Source organism: Muntiacus reevesi, chromosome 3 (genome assembly GCF_963930625.1).
Source record: "Muntiacus reevesi chromosome 3, mMunRee1.1, whole genome shotgun sequence".
In the NCBI taxonomy this organism is placed as follows: domain Eukaryota; kingdom Metazoa; phylum Chordata; class Mammalia; order Artiodactyla; family Cervidae; genus Muntiacus; species Muntiacus reevesi.
The window spans coordinates 141509841-141527794 of NC_089251.1; the positions used below are offsets into that span (position 1 = coordinate 141509841).

The 17954-nt window shown below is 36.7% G+C and overlaps 1 protein-coding gene across 4 annotated transcripts in view; it reads left to right on the forward strand.

Moving 5' to 3' along the window:
* Nucleotides 1-17954, forward strand: part of NDUFS1 (NADH:ubiquinone oxidoreductase core subunit S1) — a 30576-nt gene that overhangs the window by 8994 nt on the left and 3628 nt on the right. For all 4 annotated transcript variants that reach the window (XM_065930727.1, XM_065930728.1, XM_065930729.1 and 1 more), the window contains 10 exons: nt 1349-1483; nt 2147-2261; nt 3953-4098; nt 4449-4577; nt 8112-8241; nt 11850-12010; nt 15131-15285; nt 16800-16975; nt 17642-17776; nt 17877-17949. In XM_065930727.1, the coding sequence (XP_065786799.1) occupies nt 1349-1483; nt 2147-2261; nt 3953-4098; nt 4449-4577; nt 8112-8241; nt 11850-12010; nt 15131-15285; nt 16800-16975; nt 17642-17776; nt 17877-17949 (1355 nt within the window). The remainder of the gene's footprint in view (nt 1-1348; nt 1484-2146; nt 2262-3952; nt 4099-4448; nt 4578-8111; nt 8242-11849; nt 12011-15130; nt 15286-16799; nt 16976-17641; nt 17777-17876; nt 17950-17954) is intronic.

Genomic DNA, 17954 nt, shown 5'->3' on the forward strand with positions numbered 1-17954 from the left:
TGCGGCATGTGACATCTAGTTCCCTGACCAGGGATTGAACCCCAGGTCCCCTGCATTGGGAGCTCAGAGTCTTAACCCACTGCACCACCAGGGAAGTTCTTCCCTTTCATCTTTAAACATGATTTTCCTTCTTTCATTGAACATTTTAATATTCTTGTTTTTATTTTTAAGCAGGGCTTCTTAGGAGTTGCTTCTCTGTCTGTATAGCTTAGTAGCCAGATAATGATCATGCTCAAATTCTTTGAGCCAGTAAAGCTTCCATCCTCTGCCAGTGGATCTGTGTGTGGATTGTTGTTCCTGTTTAGTTGCTAAGTTGTGTCTGACTCTTTAGGGACCCCATAGACTGTAGCCTGCCAGGCTCCTCTGTCCATGGAATTTCTCAGGCAAGAATATGGGCAAGAGTGGTTTGCCATTTCCTTCTTCATGGGAGCTCTCTGACCCAGGAATTGAACCTGCCTCTCCTGCACTGCAGGCAGATTCTTTTACCACTGAGCCACGTGGGTTGCCCTTGTGTGTGGATAGAGAAGCATATTCAGAGTTCGGGCTGTTTTCAGGTCTGCCCAGCTTGTAGTTCACACTAGGTCTTTTAGGCCTTTGCGTTGTCCAGGAGAGTGTGAATAGCCTGGGCTGTCTCTGGTCTCAGCTGCACATTTGTGCAGCCTTCGCTGGGAATGCTTACCCTGACTGTGACTGCAGCCTCATGCTAGTAGGTCCTTGACTTTCCTCAGCTCAGTGACCTCCAAGATATCACTTCCACAGACAACTTTTCCCATTTCTCCAAATCTAGTGAGTCTTTGTCTGCAAGAAAAAATCCCCAGTCTTTATAGCTTACCCCATCCTACCAGAACCTCCAGTTCAAGGTGGTGAGAAGGGCAATAAGAATAGTCCCAAGCCAGAACACCACTGGTTTCCACCATTCTTTCTGGAAGTTCAGCAGTTTCTCTAAACGTAAAACCTTCACATGATGTTTTATGCTTTTGTTAGCTCTCCAGAGAGTTGAGTTGGTTACTTTTGTCAGTTTTGTCTAGCTTTATTTTTGCTTTTGGAGGGAGGATTTGTCAAGCTCCGTAATCAGCCATACCCAAAACTTTATTTATTTTGATAGTCACGTTTTCACAGTTTGGCTATTTACAGCCTTTCCAACTGGCTTCTGTTTTAGATAACAGTTTTAAAGCTTCATTTTTGTGTTAAGGTCTGCTAAAATATGAGTGTGTGTGTGTGTGTGTGTGTGTGTATGTAAGGAAAGGAAAGTATATGTAAGTTTTTTGATTTTGGTAAACCAGGTAACAGAAACTTTGTCCATTTATTCTCAAAATCAACTAGTAAATATATGTGTTTTTCTTCTTAGAAAGACAGAGTCCATTGATGTAATGGATGCAGTTGGAAGTAATATTGTGGTCAGCACAAGAACTGGAGAGGTAATGAGGATTTTGCCACGGATGCACGAAGACATCAATGAAGAATGGATCTCTGATAAAACCAGGTATGTGCTATGTTTTTTCGTTTAATTTTTGCAGTTGATTTAAAGGAAATTTTATAATTTTCATTTTAAGGAACCAGTCTTTCATATTTGCAAATTACTGTTTATTGAAATCTGGATTGTTAGGGTATATAGCGAATTGGACAAAACTGACATTAATAATAATCCTAGGTATACTGCTGGCTTCCATATTTACTGGTTTTCATATAGAGAAATATCTTTTTTTCTCTCAGAGAAATTGAAGTAAATTAAGATACTTAATCTATTTCAGTTTGTCTCTTTTTCATTGGAGAATAGAAGCTAAATGTAAGTTTGAGTTTGCATAACAAAATTTTGATGAAATATCTAGAGATACTCAGGTTTTATAAATGATTTGGCTTTCTCAGCTACCAAACGTATTGTAATTTTAAGTTTCTTTGGATAGTTGAAAATAAATGATAAGAACTCAAACGTTTTAGGTGGCATTTTAGTTTCAGATAATGTTTGTAAAATATTAACTCATCTCCAAAGAAATCTGGAATTATTATTTGTATACATGTATTTATTGTTCTATTTGACCTTTAACCAACACTGTATTTAAATAACATTTCCTTTCGATTTTAAATTTTTAAATTATAGTTGTCTTTTTAGAAAGATTCCACAAATGGTGTGATTTCTGTTATCTAGATTTGCCTATGATGGGCTAAAACGTCAAAGACTTACCGAACCGATGGTCAGAAATGAAAAGGGACTTTTAACACATACCACCTGGGAGGATGCACTCTCTCGTGTAGCTGGAATGGTAAAAAATTGAAATATAGAGTAACTGTATTTGTGGTTTTCAAGACACATCTTTTTTTTTTTTTTGGCTGTACCAGGTCTTAGTTCTGGCAACAGGATCTTCTGTCTTCATTGCAGCATGTGGGCTCTTTAGTTGTGGCATGTGGGATCTAGTTCCCTGACCAGGGATTGAACCCAGGCCCTCTGCATTGGGAGCACAGAGTCTTAGCCACTGGACCACCCGGGAAGTCCCATGGGGAACATCTTTCTAAGGAAGAGGGGTTAGGGTTAGAGGGGTTATGTTTCTCTTCACTTCTTTCCTCTTACCAGGATTACCTTCCATTTAACAAGCATTTATTGAGAGCCATCTGATGTCATGCTAGATGTAGGGATATAAAGATCACTATCACATGGTTCCTACTTCCACAATCATTTAGTAGGAAGAGATGCATAATCAGGCAATTATTGTGTGCTGCTTTGGGTAGTCATGCAGAAGATGATATATGAGAGCGCGCATTGGAGGGACACCTACCAGGGCTACCATATTACCTAGGTAAGATGACAGATGACTTCTTTGTTTAGTTGCTAAGTCATATCTGACTCTGCAAATGCAACCCCATGGACTCTAGACCATGACCCCCCCCCCCCCCCCCCCCGCCCCCACCCAGGCTCCTCTGTCTGCAGGATTTTCCAGGCAGTAATGCTGGAGTGGGTTGCCGTTTCCTTCTCCAGAGGGTCTTCCTGACGCAGGGTCATAACCTGAGTCTCTCACATTGGCAGGCAGACTCTTTACCACTGAACCACCTAGGAAGCTGCTGCTGCCGCCTGCCTGAGAGAAGTGAAATACCTAACCTCAGCCACCTCTTGGAAACCTGTACCATGTCGGGGAGGGGATGAGAGAAACTGTGAAAGTTCACTGTCCGCTGGCACAGGCTCGCTGAGAGACTAAAACCTAGTCATAGGAGTGGAAATATTCCCCTGCCCACTCACCCTCACCACATGCTCACTCACCACCTGTCACCTCCGTTCCTTTCACCCAGTACATCACATCCATCTTTCAGCAATGACTTTCAGGGCATGCTAACAGGTAAAAGCACAGCTTGCAGAGGCTGAACAAGCATTAGACCCAGAGTCATCTGTGACAAGAATATTGGATGTATCAGACCAGGTATTTTTTAAACGATGACTAAAATGTTAAAGACCAAATTGGAAAGAGAAGACCACATACGAAAATAGATGAACAATGTTAGCAGAAAGATGGAAATTCTAAGAAAAAACAAAAGACAAATGCTAGGGATCGAAAACACTACCAGAAATGAAGAGTGCTTTTGATGGTCTCTTTAGTAGGTGAGCCATGAACAAGCTTGCCAGAGCAAGAGGCACAAAGGGCTTGAAGGAACGACAGAGGCTTCAGAAGATTGTATTTAACTATGTAACTCCGAAGTCTCCATCTTCCTGACCTCATTTCGAGGCCTTTTGATCCTAATTTAAAAAAAACAACTTTATAACAAGCTGATGTTGTTAACCTTGACCCCACATACACTTTCTGTTTCTCACTTTCAGACTAATAATTGGTGTAAAAGCTTTTTTGTCAGAAGTTTGTTGCTTTTATTTTACTTGAAAATGACGTTATTGTTTTCTTTTCTGAATGAGTCATTGTGGTCTTTTTCTGAACGAAGGTTTCTTGGTGATAGCCTTTTCATCCATTTCTAGTTGCAGAGTTTTCAAGGCAACGACGTGGCAGCGATTGCAGGTGGCTTGGTGGACGCTGAAGCCCTCATAGCTCTCAAAGATTTACTTAACAGAGTGGATTCTGACACCCTGTGCACTGAAGAGGTCTTCCCCACCGTAGGAGCTGGGTGAGAAATTTGAGGCTAGGATCTAGGTGTTTTGTTTTCTTTCTTTCTTTTTTTCCTTCTGTTTATAGGTTGTGTTTAAACCAACACATCTGTGACATCAGTGACTTTTAAGTGACAACTTGGATACTCCAACATACCTACTGGTTTATTTTCACATATAGACCAAAGTCGAACCAGGAGCTATTAGAAAATATAATTATTAATAAAGTATTTGAACCTTTGATGCAGTTTAAGAATGCTTCAAAATTTTTTTGTCGGGCAGTGAGCCATGTATTTAACGACAGAGTATTTCATGGATTGTCAGTGTAATATTTTAAAGTAAACTTGGATTTTATATTTTTTGTCTCTAGCACAGATCTGCGTTCCAATTATCTTCTTAATACTACAATCGCTGGTGTGGAGGAGGCAGATGTTGTCCTTCTAGTTGGTACAAATCCACGTTTTGAGGCACCGCTATTTAATGCTAGAATTCGAAAGAGGTTAGTAATAATATTCTGGGTTTTAAAAACATTTACATGATAATTTATGTTTGAAAAATGACTGTCTTAGCTGATTGCTAATAGTAGGAGTGAGATTCCAAAAGATAATTGAAGGGCAGTTTCTAACAGCTCCATTCCCCACTTCTTCCCTGCTGATCATCATTTTTTATCTTAGTTTGAAATAAGGAACTTGAAAAGTTTTTTGTATACCTATGTTTGTGTAGTGTTCACCCAGATTAATCAGTGCTAATGTTTATATTTTTTTCTTTTCTCTCCATCTATATGTTTGTGTGAACATAATCATTTGAAAGTAGGTTGTATACATGATCCCCTTTTAATCCCAAACTAAACACGTCTGTGTGGGTTTCCTAAGGACAAGCATATTCTCCATTTAAGAATTTGATTCTTTATTTAATCAAGAATTTAGTATTGATACAGTATTATTATTTATTTATGCTCGTATTTCACTGAATTGTTTCCATAGTTTCTTTTATAATAACTTTTTTCTGCCTAGGACCCCGTCTGGAGTTACTTGTTGCAGTCAGTGTCATGACTCTTCAGTCTCCTTTTTTGACTTTTTTTTTTGAAGACTACAGGCCAGTTATTTTGTAGAATGCCTTTCTATCTTTTTATATCTTAGAGACTTGTAATAGCTCAGCCATATAGTTGATTGTCTAAACTGGGACAATGTTGAGAGTAGAAAGGGGAGTTATTATTCCAGGGTGACAGGTAAAAACCCCTACTGTCTCTGACAAACCAGAATATATGGTCACCACATTTATTACTATTTTTGGAGGAGCTGGATCCATACTTCCTTGTCAGTAGACTATATAAATATGAATGATGTAGTTTGTTTTTTATGAACTTTTATTTAAATGATTTTAACAGATAATTAGAACTCTGCTGTGTAGATACGGCAAAATAAAAATATCACTTACTCTAAAATTAAAGTCTTTGTTTATAGCTAGCTTAGAGTTAGAATTCTAACACAGCAAGTTAATTCATTGACTTTCCTTGATGTGTGCAGACTTAGCTTATTTTGTTATACTTTGCTTTATTATACTTTGCAGATATAGTCTGTTTTTTTGCAGATTTAAAGTTTATGGCAGCTGTTGGTCGAGTAAGTCTTTCAGTGCTATTTTCCAACAGCATTTTCTCTCTTTATGTCTCTGTGTCATATTTTGATAACTCTCACAATATTTCAAACTTTTTAATTTTTACTACATTTTATTATGGTGATCTTTGATCAGTGAGCTTTGCTGTTACTCTTTGTTTTGGGGCAGCATATACCATATCCATATAACATGTTGAATTTAATCAGTAGATGTTGGTGTGTTTTGATCACTCTGCCAACTGGCCAGTCCTCTATGTCTCTCCCTCTCCTTGGGTCTCCTTATTCCCTGAGACACAACAGTGTGGAAAGTAGGTCAATTAATAACCTACAGTGGCTTGTAAGTGTTCAAGTGAAAGGAAGTCACTTTAAATCAAAAGCTAGAAATGATTAAACTTACTGAACGAGGTATACTGAAAGCAGAGATAGGCCAAAAAACAGACCTCTTGTGCCAAACAATCCTGTCGTGAATGCAGAGGAAATTTATTAAAGTGCTACTCCAAAGTGCGCAGTGAATGATAAGAAAGCAAAACAACCTTATTGCTAATGTGGATAAAGTTTGAGTGGTCTGGACTGATGATCAGACCAGCCATGACATTCCCTCAAAGCCTAATCCAGAGCAAGGCCCTAACTCTTCGTTTCTAAAGGTGAAGAAGCTACAGAAGTTAAAACTAGCAGAGGTTGGTTCATGAGATTTAGGGCAGGAAGCTGTCTCCATAACATAAAGATGCAAGGTCAAGCAGCAAGTGCTAATGTAGAAACTGCAGTGAGTTACCCAGAGGTCTAGCTAAGATAATGAAGGTGGCTGCACTGAACAAGATTTTCAGTGTAGACGAAACAGCCTTTTATTGGGAAAATGTGCCACCTAGAAGTTTTATAGCTAGAGAGGAGAAATTAGTGCCTGGCTTCAGAGCTTCAAAGGATAGGCTATATTAGGGGTTAATGCTCCTGGTTACTTTAAGTTGAAGCCGGTGCTCAACTTACCATTCTGAAAATCCAAGGGCTCTTGAGAATTTTGCTAAACCTGTTTTGCTTGTGCTTGATAAATGGAACAACAAAGCCTCGTTGACAGCGCATCTGTTTGCATTATGGTTTACTGACTGTTTTAAGCCCATTGTTGAAACCTACTGCTCAGGAAAAAAGATTCAAGATACTGCTAATTGGTAATTGTACCTGATCACCCAAAAACTCTGATGAAGATATACAATGAGATTAATCTTGTTTTGTGCCTGCTAACACAGCATCCATTCTGCAGCTCGTGGATTAAGGAGTAATTCAATTTTCAAGTCTTATTATATAAGAAATACTTATTCAGAAGGCTGTAGCTGCCATATATAGGATTCTGCTGATGGATTTGGGCAAAGTAAATTGAAAACCTTCTGGAAAGGGTTCACTATGCTAGATGCCATTAAGAACATTGAGTCTTGGGAAGAGGTCAAGATATCAGTGTTAAAAAGGAGTTTGGAAGAAGTTGATTTCAACCCTTCTGGATGACTTTTGAGAGGCTACAGTTGAAGTAACTGCAAATGTGGAAATAGAGACCTAGAGTTATTATAAGTAAAGTCTGAAGATGTGACTAAATTGCTGTGATCTCATGATAAAACTTTAATGGATGAGGAGTTGCTTCTTAAGGATAAGCAAAAAGAAAGTTGTTTCTTGATAGAGGATCTACTCCTGGTGAAGATTCTATAAAGAAATTGTAGAAATAACAACAGTGGATTTAGAATGTGACATACACTTAAGTTGATAGAGCAGCAGCTGGATTTGAGAGGATTGACTCCCAATTTTTAAAGAATTTCTACTGTGGATAAAATGCCATCAAACAGCACTGCTTGCTACAGAAAAATTGCTTATGAAAGGAAGAGTTAATTGATATAGTAAACTTCACTGTTGTCTTATTTAAGAAATTGCCACAGCCACCCTAGTCTTAAATAAACCACCACCCTGATTATTCAGCAGCCTTCAACATTGAGGCAAGCTTCTCCACCAGCAAAAAGATTTCCACTCGCTAAACATTCATATGATGGTTAGCATTTATTAGCAATAAAGTATGTTTTAATTAAGGTGTATATATTGTTTTTCGACATAATACTTTTATATACTTAATAAGCTACAGTGTAGTATAGACATTATAGACATAACTTGTATATGCCCTGGGAAAGCAAAAGCTTGTGTGACTTGCTTTATTGAGATATTTGCTTTATTGTTGTGGTCTGTGACCAAACACAGGTATACCTGTATTTTTACAACACTTTATTTTGAAAAGTACACAGTAATATCTGTTAAAAGTTAAATGTTTGGGGAAACTTTAATACTTTTTAATATTTTTTAATTTAAATAGAAGTAGCACTTAGTGTTGATGAGACCAATAACTGTACCGACTTAGTGATTTAGCTCTAAAAACCTTGTTGTTTTTGTTTCAGCTGGCTTCATAATGACTTAAAAGTGGCCCTTATAGGCAGCCCAGTGGATCTCACTTACAGATATGATCATCTGGGAGATTCTCCCAAAATTCTTCAAGACATTGCTTCGGGTAGCCATCCATTCAGCCAGGTACTCTTAAGTTACATGTATAAGATTTTAAGTTATATGTATATGATTTTAAGTTTTATTTTTTAATTTATTATTTTCGTGATAACTATGAGATTGCTATTAAAATATATGTATAGCAATATGGAAAAGAATATATAAGAAAGTAGACATAATCAAAATTCCCACTACAAACAAGTGTTGATGAAACGTCCTATGGTCATCTCTCTGTTTATATAGAGAAAGATGGATGGATAGGTAAGCAAAAGCATGAAATCATACTCTACGTTTTCATTTCAGTTCAGTTCAGTTGCTCAGTCGTGTTCGACTCCGCAACCCCATGGACTGCAGCATGCAGGCTGTAAGTTAAATAAACAGGGTGACGAGATACAGCCTTAACGTACTCCTTTCCCAATTTGGAACCAGTCTGTTGTTCCATGTCTAGTTCTAACTGTTGCTTCCTGACCTGTGTACAGATTTCTCAGGAGGTAGGTCAGGTGGTGTGATAGTCCCATCTCTTTAAGAATTTTCCACAGTTTGTCATGATCCACACAGTCAAAGGTTTTGGCATAGTCAATAATGCAGAAGTAGATGTTTTCCTGGAACTCTCTTGCTTTTTTGAAGACCCAACGGATGTTGGCAATTTGATCTCTGGTTCCTCTGCCTTTTCTAAATCCAGCGTGAACATCTGGAAATTCACGGTTCACATACTGTTGAAGCCTGGCTTGGAGAATTTTGAGCATTACTTTTCTAGCATGTGAGATGAGTGCAGTTGTGCAGTAGTTTGAACATTCTTTGGCACTGAATTTTGGGGGGATTGGAATGAAAACCGACCTTTTCCAGTCCTGTGGACACTGCTGAGTTTTCCAAATTTGCTGGCATAATGACATCATCTTTTAGGATTTGAAATAGCTCAGCTGGAATTCCATCACCTCCACTAGCTTTTTTTGTAGTGATGCTTCCTAAGGCCTACTTGACTTCACACCCCAGAGTCTCTTGCTCTAGGTGAGTGATCACACCATCGTGGTTATTTCGGCCACTAAGATCTTTTTAGTATAGTTCTATGTGTTCTTGCTACCTCTTATAAATACCTTCTGCTTCTGTTAGGTCCATACCATTTCTGTCCTTTATTGTGCCCATCTTTGCATGAAATGTTCCCTCGGTATCTCTGATTTTCTTAAAGAGGTCTCTAATCTTTCCCATTCTATTGTTTTCCTCTATTTCTTTGCATCGATCACTTAGGAAGACTTTATTATCTCTCATTATTATTCTCTGGGACTCTGCTTTTTTCTTTTTTACCAGAGTTTAATTTTGCTTGAAGTTATCGGAAAAGAAAATGATATGAAACTGAAAGAATTCAATTTTAAACTTCAGTGAAGTCTTTCTTTACAGCAAGAGTTATTATTCCTTAAAGAAATTTCACTGGTCTTTTTACATGACCTTTTCATTACTAAATTCCTTATTTAATTTTTTTTATTTGCCACCTGAAATATAGAGCTCTTAGGCTTATTGTTTCTTTGTTTTTTTCAAGAGATGTACGTGCACCATTTCTTGAGTTCTTTCTTGCTTTAAAATGTTTATTTTATTCCTGACGAGAGTTTTGGCAGAATGTAAAGATCTTGGGCTATATTTCTGTTTTTCCCTCTGAACTTTATGCACCCCCCCCCCCCCTTAAATTAGTGTATTTATTTGGCTGTGCTGGGTCTTAGTTGCAGCATGCAGGATCTTTTAGTGTGGCATTCGAGCTCTTAGTTGTGGCATGTGGGATCTAGTTCCCCAACTGGGATTGAGCCCTGGCCGCCTGCATTGGGACGACAGTCTTAGCCACTGGACCCCCAGGGAAGTCTAGACACTGCTTTTATTATTGTGGAGAAGCCTGATTTGAGGTATTATTCTTTTTCAACCCTGTCCTATTATTATTGTCTAGATACATTTTTGTTGATATTTCATACTTGCTTTTTTTTTTCTTTTTTTTTTCATACTTGCTTTTTTATCTTTGAAATTTAGTGACTTCACTTCATATATCTTAATGATGGTGCTTCCCTGTCCCCCCCCCACTTTTTTTTAATGGGATATGCTGCCTCCTTCAGTTTGAATATTCAAGATTCTCTTTATTTTAGGAGTTGTACGTGTGCTTGTGTGTGGTCCTGTATTTCTCACATTGCAGTGATTCTGAAGGTAGGCAGTTTGACATCTTGTGCCGCTGTCCAGGGATCTAATCAGGGCAGGAGCCTGCCTTCCTGCTCTGCTGCCCTCAGTGTACCAGCTTGCTCACATGTGTTTGTGTGTGAGCCTCTCGTGATGTCAAGATGTTTGCTTCACTTACACCTCCAGGTGTCGGCAAGAAGAAAGTCAAGTGTGAGAAGACCAAGCAGCCAAACCCAGCTCCTTTGTTGTCAGTTTTGAATATAACATCTTTATTATTACTATCATCAAAAATATTTTTTAAAAAATTTTATTGAGAAGAAGCCCTCTCTTCTCTATAGTTCCCTTCCCCATTCCCCAGAAGGTGATGAGTGTTCTTCAGGAAAATTTCCTTTTATAATAGATTTAGATGTATTTTCCAGTAATCACTTCTGTTCTGTTTGTTAAGAACTCTTACAGATACTGAATCCCTTTTTCTGTCTTTTCTGTCATTTTTTTCTTTATTCCTCTGTTCTTTTTCAGTTTGTTTTATATAATTTCCTATATACTTCTTGCTCCTGTATTTACAGTCATGTTTAATTTTGTTTTTTGTTGTTTCTGGAATGATGTTCATCTCTGTTTTGTTTCTCTTTTAGTTCTTGAATTTTCTGATGAAAATCCTCTATGATATTGTCTACTGTATAACTTCTCTGAGCTCTTTTTTAAAATATTTCATTTTCTTTGAGGCTGTTGAAAACTGTTTCTCATTTTTTAAGGCTATTGAAAACTTTTCACATTTCCTTGGGAAACTCCTCTTAAGATGAATATCTTCTTCTTTGTAGTATCTAGAAGTGATTTTCATGCTGATTCATTGATTGGGACCAGCTCTTTATCAAAGAATAGATGGGCAGGAGAATGGATTTAACAGTCTACAGCTTTACTTCTAATTTTTCTGTCCTCCACCATATCTGTAGTTTCTTTTGCACTTGGGATGCATTCCTTCTCAGTTTCTGATATTCAGATAGTTACTGTGGTTTAAAGCAAAGCCCTTAAAGTATTCTGCATTGTGATCTGTGTCTGTTGCTTTCCCTACCTTTTCCTCCCTGTCTGGAACATAGAAACTAGATGGAAGAAGGTAGACATGATACTTCAGCTTGATTTCTCATGTTAAACATTGTTATCATCTCAACCTCTATGCACATTTTCTCCAGTTTTTTCTGGGACTTGTCCATAGTCATTCTGACTAAAGGATGTTTGGCTCAGGCTTTTATTCCCAGTGCTTCCTTATTGAAACTGTTTTATCTAATACTCATTTAGCTTTTTCACAGTAGCATTGGCAAGAGGTTTTTGAGTAAATCCGGTTTGTATGTATATCCATATGTTGACTAGCAAACCAGGATGTTCATCTTAGAACTAAAGCTTGGGACAGCGTGTTGTAGATACAAATTTGGTTAGATTTAGTTACTTCTAATTTTTTTTCTTTAATTCAAAGTTCTTTTTAAAAATAGGTCCTACAGGAAGCTAAAAAACCAATGGTGGTTTTAGGCAGTTCTGCACTCCAGAGAAATGATGGTGCAGCCATTCTTGCAGCTGTTTCCAACATTGCTCAAAAGGTTCGGACAAGTAGTGGTATTACTGGGGATTGGAAAGTTATGAATATCCTTCATAGGTAAGTTGGATAGTTGTTTTGTAATCTGTAATTGTGTGTATATGTGTTCCTGTACACTGTCACATTTATTTTTAAAACAAGTTAATATTTAGTGACATTATCTCAGTAGCAGATGTGAAATAGCAACTTTCATTTTGTGTGAGAAGAACCCAAGATAATAAATAATATTTAAAATATCTAAATTGTAGTAAGTGCCAGAAAAAATCTTGAAAATTTGTATCATGTTAATATACTGTGGTTCAAAAATTGAAATAAGAATTTCCTTCTGTGATTATAAATTCTTTATAAAGTAGAATTGTTCTGAAAGTAGAACTATTGCAGTGAACAGGATAAACATTTTTGAGACTTTTAATGCATATTGTCAACTTATTTTAGAAAGATTGTACCAATTTTGCCATTAGTGAATGAATTTCTCATTTCACACAATTCTTTCTACCTTAAGTGTTACTTTTCAAATCTTAAATTTGTTTAAAGATTGAGGGTAGACACTCAGTGGGCTTCCCCAGTTGCTCAGTGGTAAAAAATCCACCTGCAATGCAGGAGACTCAAACAGGAGGTGCAGGTTTGATCCCTGGGTTGGGAAGACCCTCCCAGAAAAAGGAAATGGCAATCCACTACAGTATTCTTGCCTGGAGAAACTATGGGGTCACAAAGAGTTGCACATGAGTGGGCAACTAAACAACACTAAAATAAACACTCCATGATAAGCAAATTTTTTTATTTTAAAAGTGTTCAAATGCATTCTTAAACATTCATTTCAGTGTTATATTTCCCCTCTTAATAGATTAATTTGGCATCATAGGTCATCATGTAAACATTTTTTTAAAACTTCGTATTTTTTAAATAGTTTATTTGCATTGATCACCTTGGATCCTTTCTAGTGACAGTTTTTAGAATAGAAAAGAGACTAGTTGTTTTCTTATTTTTAATTCACTTTTGAACATATGTCTTTATTAATATTTTTTGTTTTTTATTTTGTCCAAAAAACAATATCATAGTAACTTTTTAAGAAAAATTTCTGCGTGTCTAACAATGTCTTTATGGTTCCTTTTCACTGAGGACCACTTGGCTAAATACATAAATCACAGATTTTTTTTTTTCCTTTAATACTCAGTATTTTTTTCATCCTTCCTTTAACATTTTAGAGTGGATCTCATCTAATCTGTTTTTTTGTGTGGTTTTTTTGCCTCTGATAACCTGATTTTGTGTATGTATGTGTTCTTGTCTGCCTGCCCACTCTTTGGATTCCTAGAGGGACTTCCCTGGCAGTCCAGTAGTCAAGACTCCTTGCTTCCAGTGTAGGGGACACAGGTTCAATCCTTTGTCAGGAAACTAAGATCCCATATGCTCCGTAGTACAGCCTGGCCAGAAAAAAAAAAAAATTTACACTGGGATATAACTAAGTGACATTTGTTTGACATCTCCTTTGCCTGGGAATATCATAGAATTCTCCATTTTCAAATTGAAAATTTTTGTTTTTTCATGTAAGTTCAGAAAAAGCCAGCTTGTCTACTTTTACATTGTTGTTTGCTCTCATGCAGAAGCTTCTATTTATTATGCACTGTTGGCCCTTCAGACTTTTGTCTCTTCTTTCTCATAGTTTTTCTCACTTTTTTCCTGTGTTTAGGGAGAATTTCTTATTTATCTTCTGTCATTTGTGAGCTTTGATTATGGAGAGCACTAATGCCATTGTAATTTTTAATTGATTAGACTTGTTTTTTTAATTTCATTTCATTCTTACATAAGATTTCATTTTCATAAGAACAGCTTGTTTCAATGCAGTTTGTTAAGACATACCTTCTAATTCTTGTTGAGAACATGAAGAGTATTTATAAACCTTTTTAAAATTTCTTACAGTAAGTTTATTTCATAGTAAAGCATATTTTCTCATTCTAGAAGAATCTTTTAATCTGTAGTTTATCATTCTCGGAGGCAAACTTATGTTACCCACTTTGTTTTCTAAGATGAGGCAGGCTCTGTCATGAGTTAGTCTGAGTCTGGTCAGATCTTTGCGAGACATCAAGGCTCAGAATGAGAGATGTTAAAAAAAAAAAAAAAAACGTACAGTGTAGATGGAGAGGCAGGAGGAGCTAAGTTTTGAAATTGAATTTAGGCAGTCTGAGTTTTCTGGCTTTGTTCATTTTTAAGATAGACTTGGTTTTTCAGGGTCCTTTGCATTCCATGTGACTTTTAGGATCAGTTTGTCAGTTTCTGCAGCTGTGAGTTTTGATAGGGATTGCATTAAATCTATAGATCAGTTTGGGGAGTAATGCCATCTTCACAACATTAAGTCTTCCAATCCATGAACATAGGATGTCTTTCCATTTGTTATGGTCTTTAATTTCCTTTGGAGTTGTTTTGCAGTTTTCATTATGCAAATCTTACACTTCTTTTGTTAAATATTCTCAGAGTATTTTTATTCTTTTGATGTCCTATTAGAGAGTTTTACAGAGCAAGCAGCATCTAGTGGGAGTTTGTATGATCTGCCCTCCTCCCTTAACAAATAGGTGAAGATCAGCTAGCTTTATTCATAGTAGGTTCTCAAAATGGCTACTATTTCTGTAAAGAAAATTGATAATACCTAACTAGAACAAAAACTGCCAAATATTCCAAGTATAGTTACTTGAAACTTCTTTAAAAGATTTTTATCTGCTTGTGTAACAATAATATATATTCATTGAAAAAATTCCCTAAGGACGTACACCAGTGTACTAATTATAGTTTTCTCTGAATTACAGTTTGATGAGTGGTATTTAAATTTTTCTTTTTAGGTTTTCAAAGTCTTCTAATTTTTCTCTAATAGCTGTCTTTGACTCATCAAGTCTTACTCTATTGAATAAAAATCACCTTAAGACAATTGCGGTTGGCATAGTTTCCCGATTACTCCACTAAGTATCATGTCATGAAGAAACAGTGTCCTCAGCATCTTATTTCTTTGTTTGGCATTCTTAAAACAGTAAAAGACTGCTTTTTCTGATTTTGACATTTATTTCACATGGGTAAAGAAGATGAGGAAAGATCATCGAACAGAAAAAAGAGACTTGGTATTATTTAAGAATCACATTTAATTTTTTATAATGAAAACAGCAAGTATGCTAAAATCCCATAATTGTTTTACAGGATTGCAAGCCAAGTAGCTGCTTTGGACCTTGGCTATAAGCCTGGGGTGGAAGCAATTCGGAAGAATCCTCCCAAAATGCTGTTTCTCCTGGGAGCAGATGGAGGTTGTATCACTCGACAGGATTTGCCAAAGGATTGTTTCATTGTTTATCAAGGTTAGTAGCATCTGTGACATTAGAAACAGAAGAGAATGGTACATTTTATATATTAGAAACTGCAGGGCAGTTTATTTAGTGTAATGAGTCTTTTCCATTTGAGAATTTCCCTATACGCTCACCAGTTTCAAAACAATATGTATTTTTATAGATTTTATATTTTTTAAATAGGCTTTATTAGTTACATAGTTGCTATTAAGAATTATCCCCTTACATTATTTAATAACAAAGAATTGGAAGAAACCTAATGCCCCCAGTAACAGTAATTTAAATTATTAAATATTATATAGCATTAAATTCATTTTTAAAAGAATATTTAGTGTGATTACATATTCAAGGGCTAGCACTTTTATATAAACAGTGTAAAAATTAAAAAGTCATGAGTCCTTTGTTACATTTTTGCACTTCATGCATGCATGCTCAGTCGTGTCTGACTCTTCTGCAACCCCATGGACTATATGCAGCCCGCCAGGCTCCTCTGTCCATGGGGATTCTCCAGACAGGAGTACTGTAGTGGGCTGCCATGCCCTCCTCCAGGGGATCTTCACAACCCAGGGATCGAACCCAGGTCTCCTGCATTGCAGGAGGATTCTTTACTGCCTAAACCACCAAAGAAGCCCAAGAATACCGGAGTGGGTGGTCTATCCCTTCTCAGGGGATCTTTCCGACCCGGGAATCAAACTGGGGTGTCCTGCATTGCAGGTGGATTCTTTACCAGCTGAGCTACCAGGGAAATCTTGTTTTATACAGAAATAACATTAATTTATAATAGGCTTTTTATTGGCATGCCACATAAAAAGCATTATGTAATATTTTTTTTTTTTGATAAACCAAAATGCATAAACTAAAATCCTGTTCTAGTTCTATCCAGGGATAATCATTGATGATGTTTTACATGTGCATGCTTCATACATATTTCTATACATATACAAAAGTACATAAATGAAATCAAAGTTTATGTATTGTTCTATAGCTTTCTTTCACTTAACCAAAGTTTCTTTTTTCTTCTAACACTTCAGTTAATGAGTGATAGTCTTTAGCATACTGTTTTTTGTCATCTTCTCTTCATGCTCTTTTTAGTATTATTCCTGTCATGCCCCTGTCGCATACTTCTTGTTCCTGCACCATTTCAGTTTACTTCAAATCTCACTAGCAGACATCTGAGCATTTCCACTTTGTAACCATCAAGTGAAATAATATACCTAGTTGCCCATTAGTTATGTACTGTGTGTATTTGCAATAATTGATCTGGTAAGATACATACCAAAAGCTTTAACAGGACCTTTTCTTGGAGAAGGGAGTTTAACTGTGGACCCAGTGGGCTTTAATTTTTATTCATATACTCAATACTGTATCGTTTTAATTTTTTACCAGTAAATTTTTAAACATGTCATAAAATGGAATTTTAACACTTATAAAAATGAAATTTTAAAAGGATATCTACTGTGTTCATGTTTAGTACATAATCAGTTTTGTGCTAAAATGTGGTTTGCCATTTTCCATCTCTTTCACAGGACATCATGGCGACGTGGGAGCTCCAATAGCTGATGTTATTCTCCCTGGTGCTGCTTACACAGAAAAGTCTGCTACTTATGTTAATACCGAGGGCCGAGCTCAGCAGACAAAAGTAGCAGTGACACCTCCTGGCTTGGCAAGAGAAGACTGGAAAATTATAAGAGCCCTTTCTGAGGTATTTGTCCTTAGTGATGCCGCTAGTAGGATGTTTGACATGTTAGCTTGTCAGAATGATTTCCATAGTCAAGGGGGATGCAAGTCTGAAATGCAGAGATGATTTAAACAATCTGTAGGAGAAAACCCAAACAGGGGTTTGGGAATTCCCTGGTGGTCCAGTGGTTAGGACTCTGCGCGTTCACTGCCGAAGGCACTGGTTTAATCCCTGGTCAAAGAACTGAGATCCCACAGGCTATGTGACTTGGCCAAAAAAAAAAAGAAAATGGGAAGTTGAAATTGGTGTTTTTTATTTTTGCCCTGTCTTTTGCCTCAAAAGACTCAACTCTTATTATAAAAAGAAGCATCGTGAGATTTAAAGTAATAATATACAGTTGTCTATAAACCTTGTATATGAGTAATAACAGGTTAGCTGAAATATTCAGATTTAGCAAGGCATTTATTTCATAATCATTCTGATTGCTAAAAATAAACTACTAATGTGTTGACAGCTACTTATGAATTAGACGAATATTCTAATATTCCCCACTTAACCACTTGCTTAATATACATGCAAATGGACACTAGTATATTTTTCATACTAGTATTGCCTTATTTTACCATAGTTGCGGTGATGTATTACTTGAAATTCATAAGTATAAATGCTTTGGAACCTGTTATGTTATAGATCGCAGGTATGACTCTTCCATATGATACTCTGGATCAAGTGAGAAACAGATTGGAAGAAGTCTCTCCTAATCTTGTTCGATATGATGATGTTGAAGGAGCTAATTATTTCCAGCAAGCAAGTGAGCTTTCCAAGGTAAAAACTTGTCTATTTGCAGTTTTCATAATAATGTATCCTCTGGTGTAGCAGTACTAGTTTTCAATACTGTTACTGATCTCTTATTCCTTTTTTGCAGCTAGTGAACCAACAGCTTCTTGCTGATCCACTTGTTCCACCTCAGCTAACAATAAAAGACTTCTACATGACAGGTATG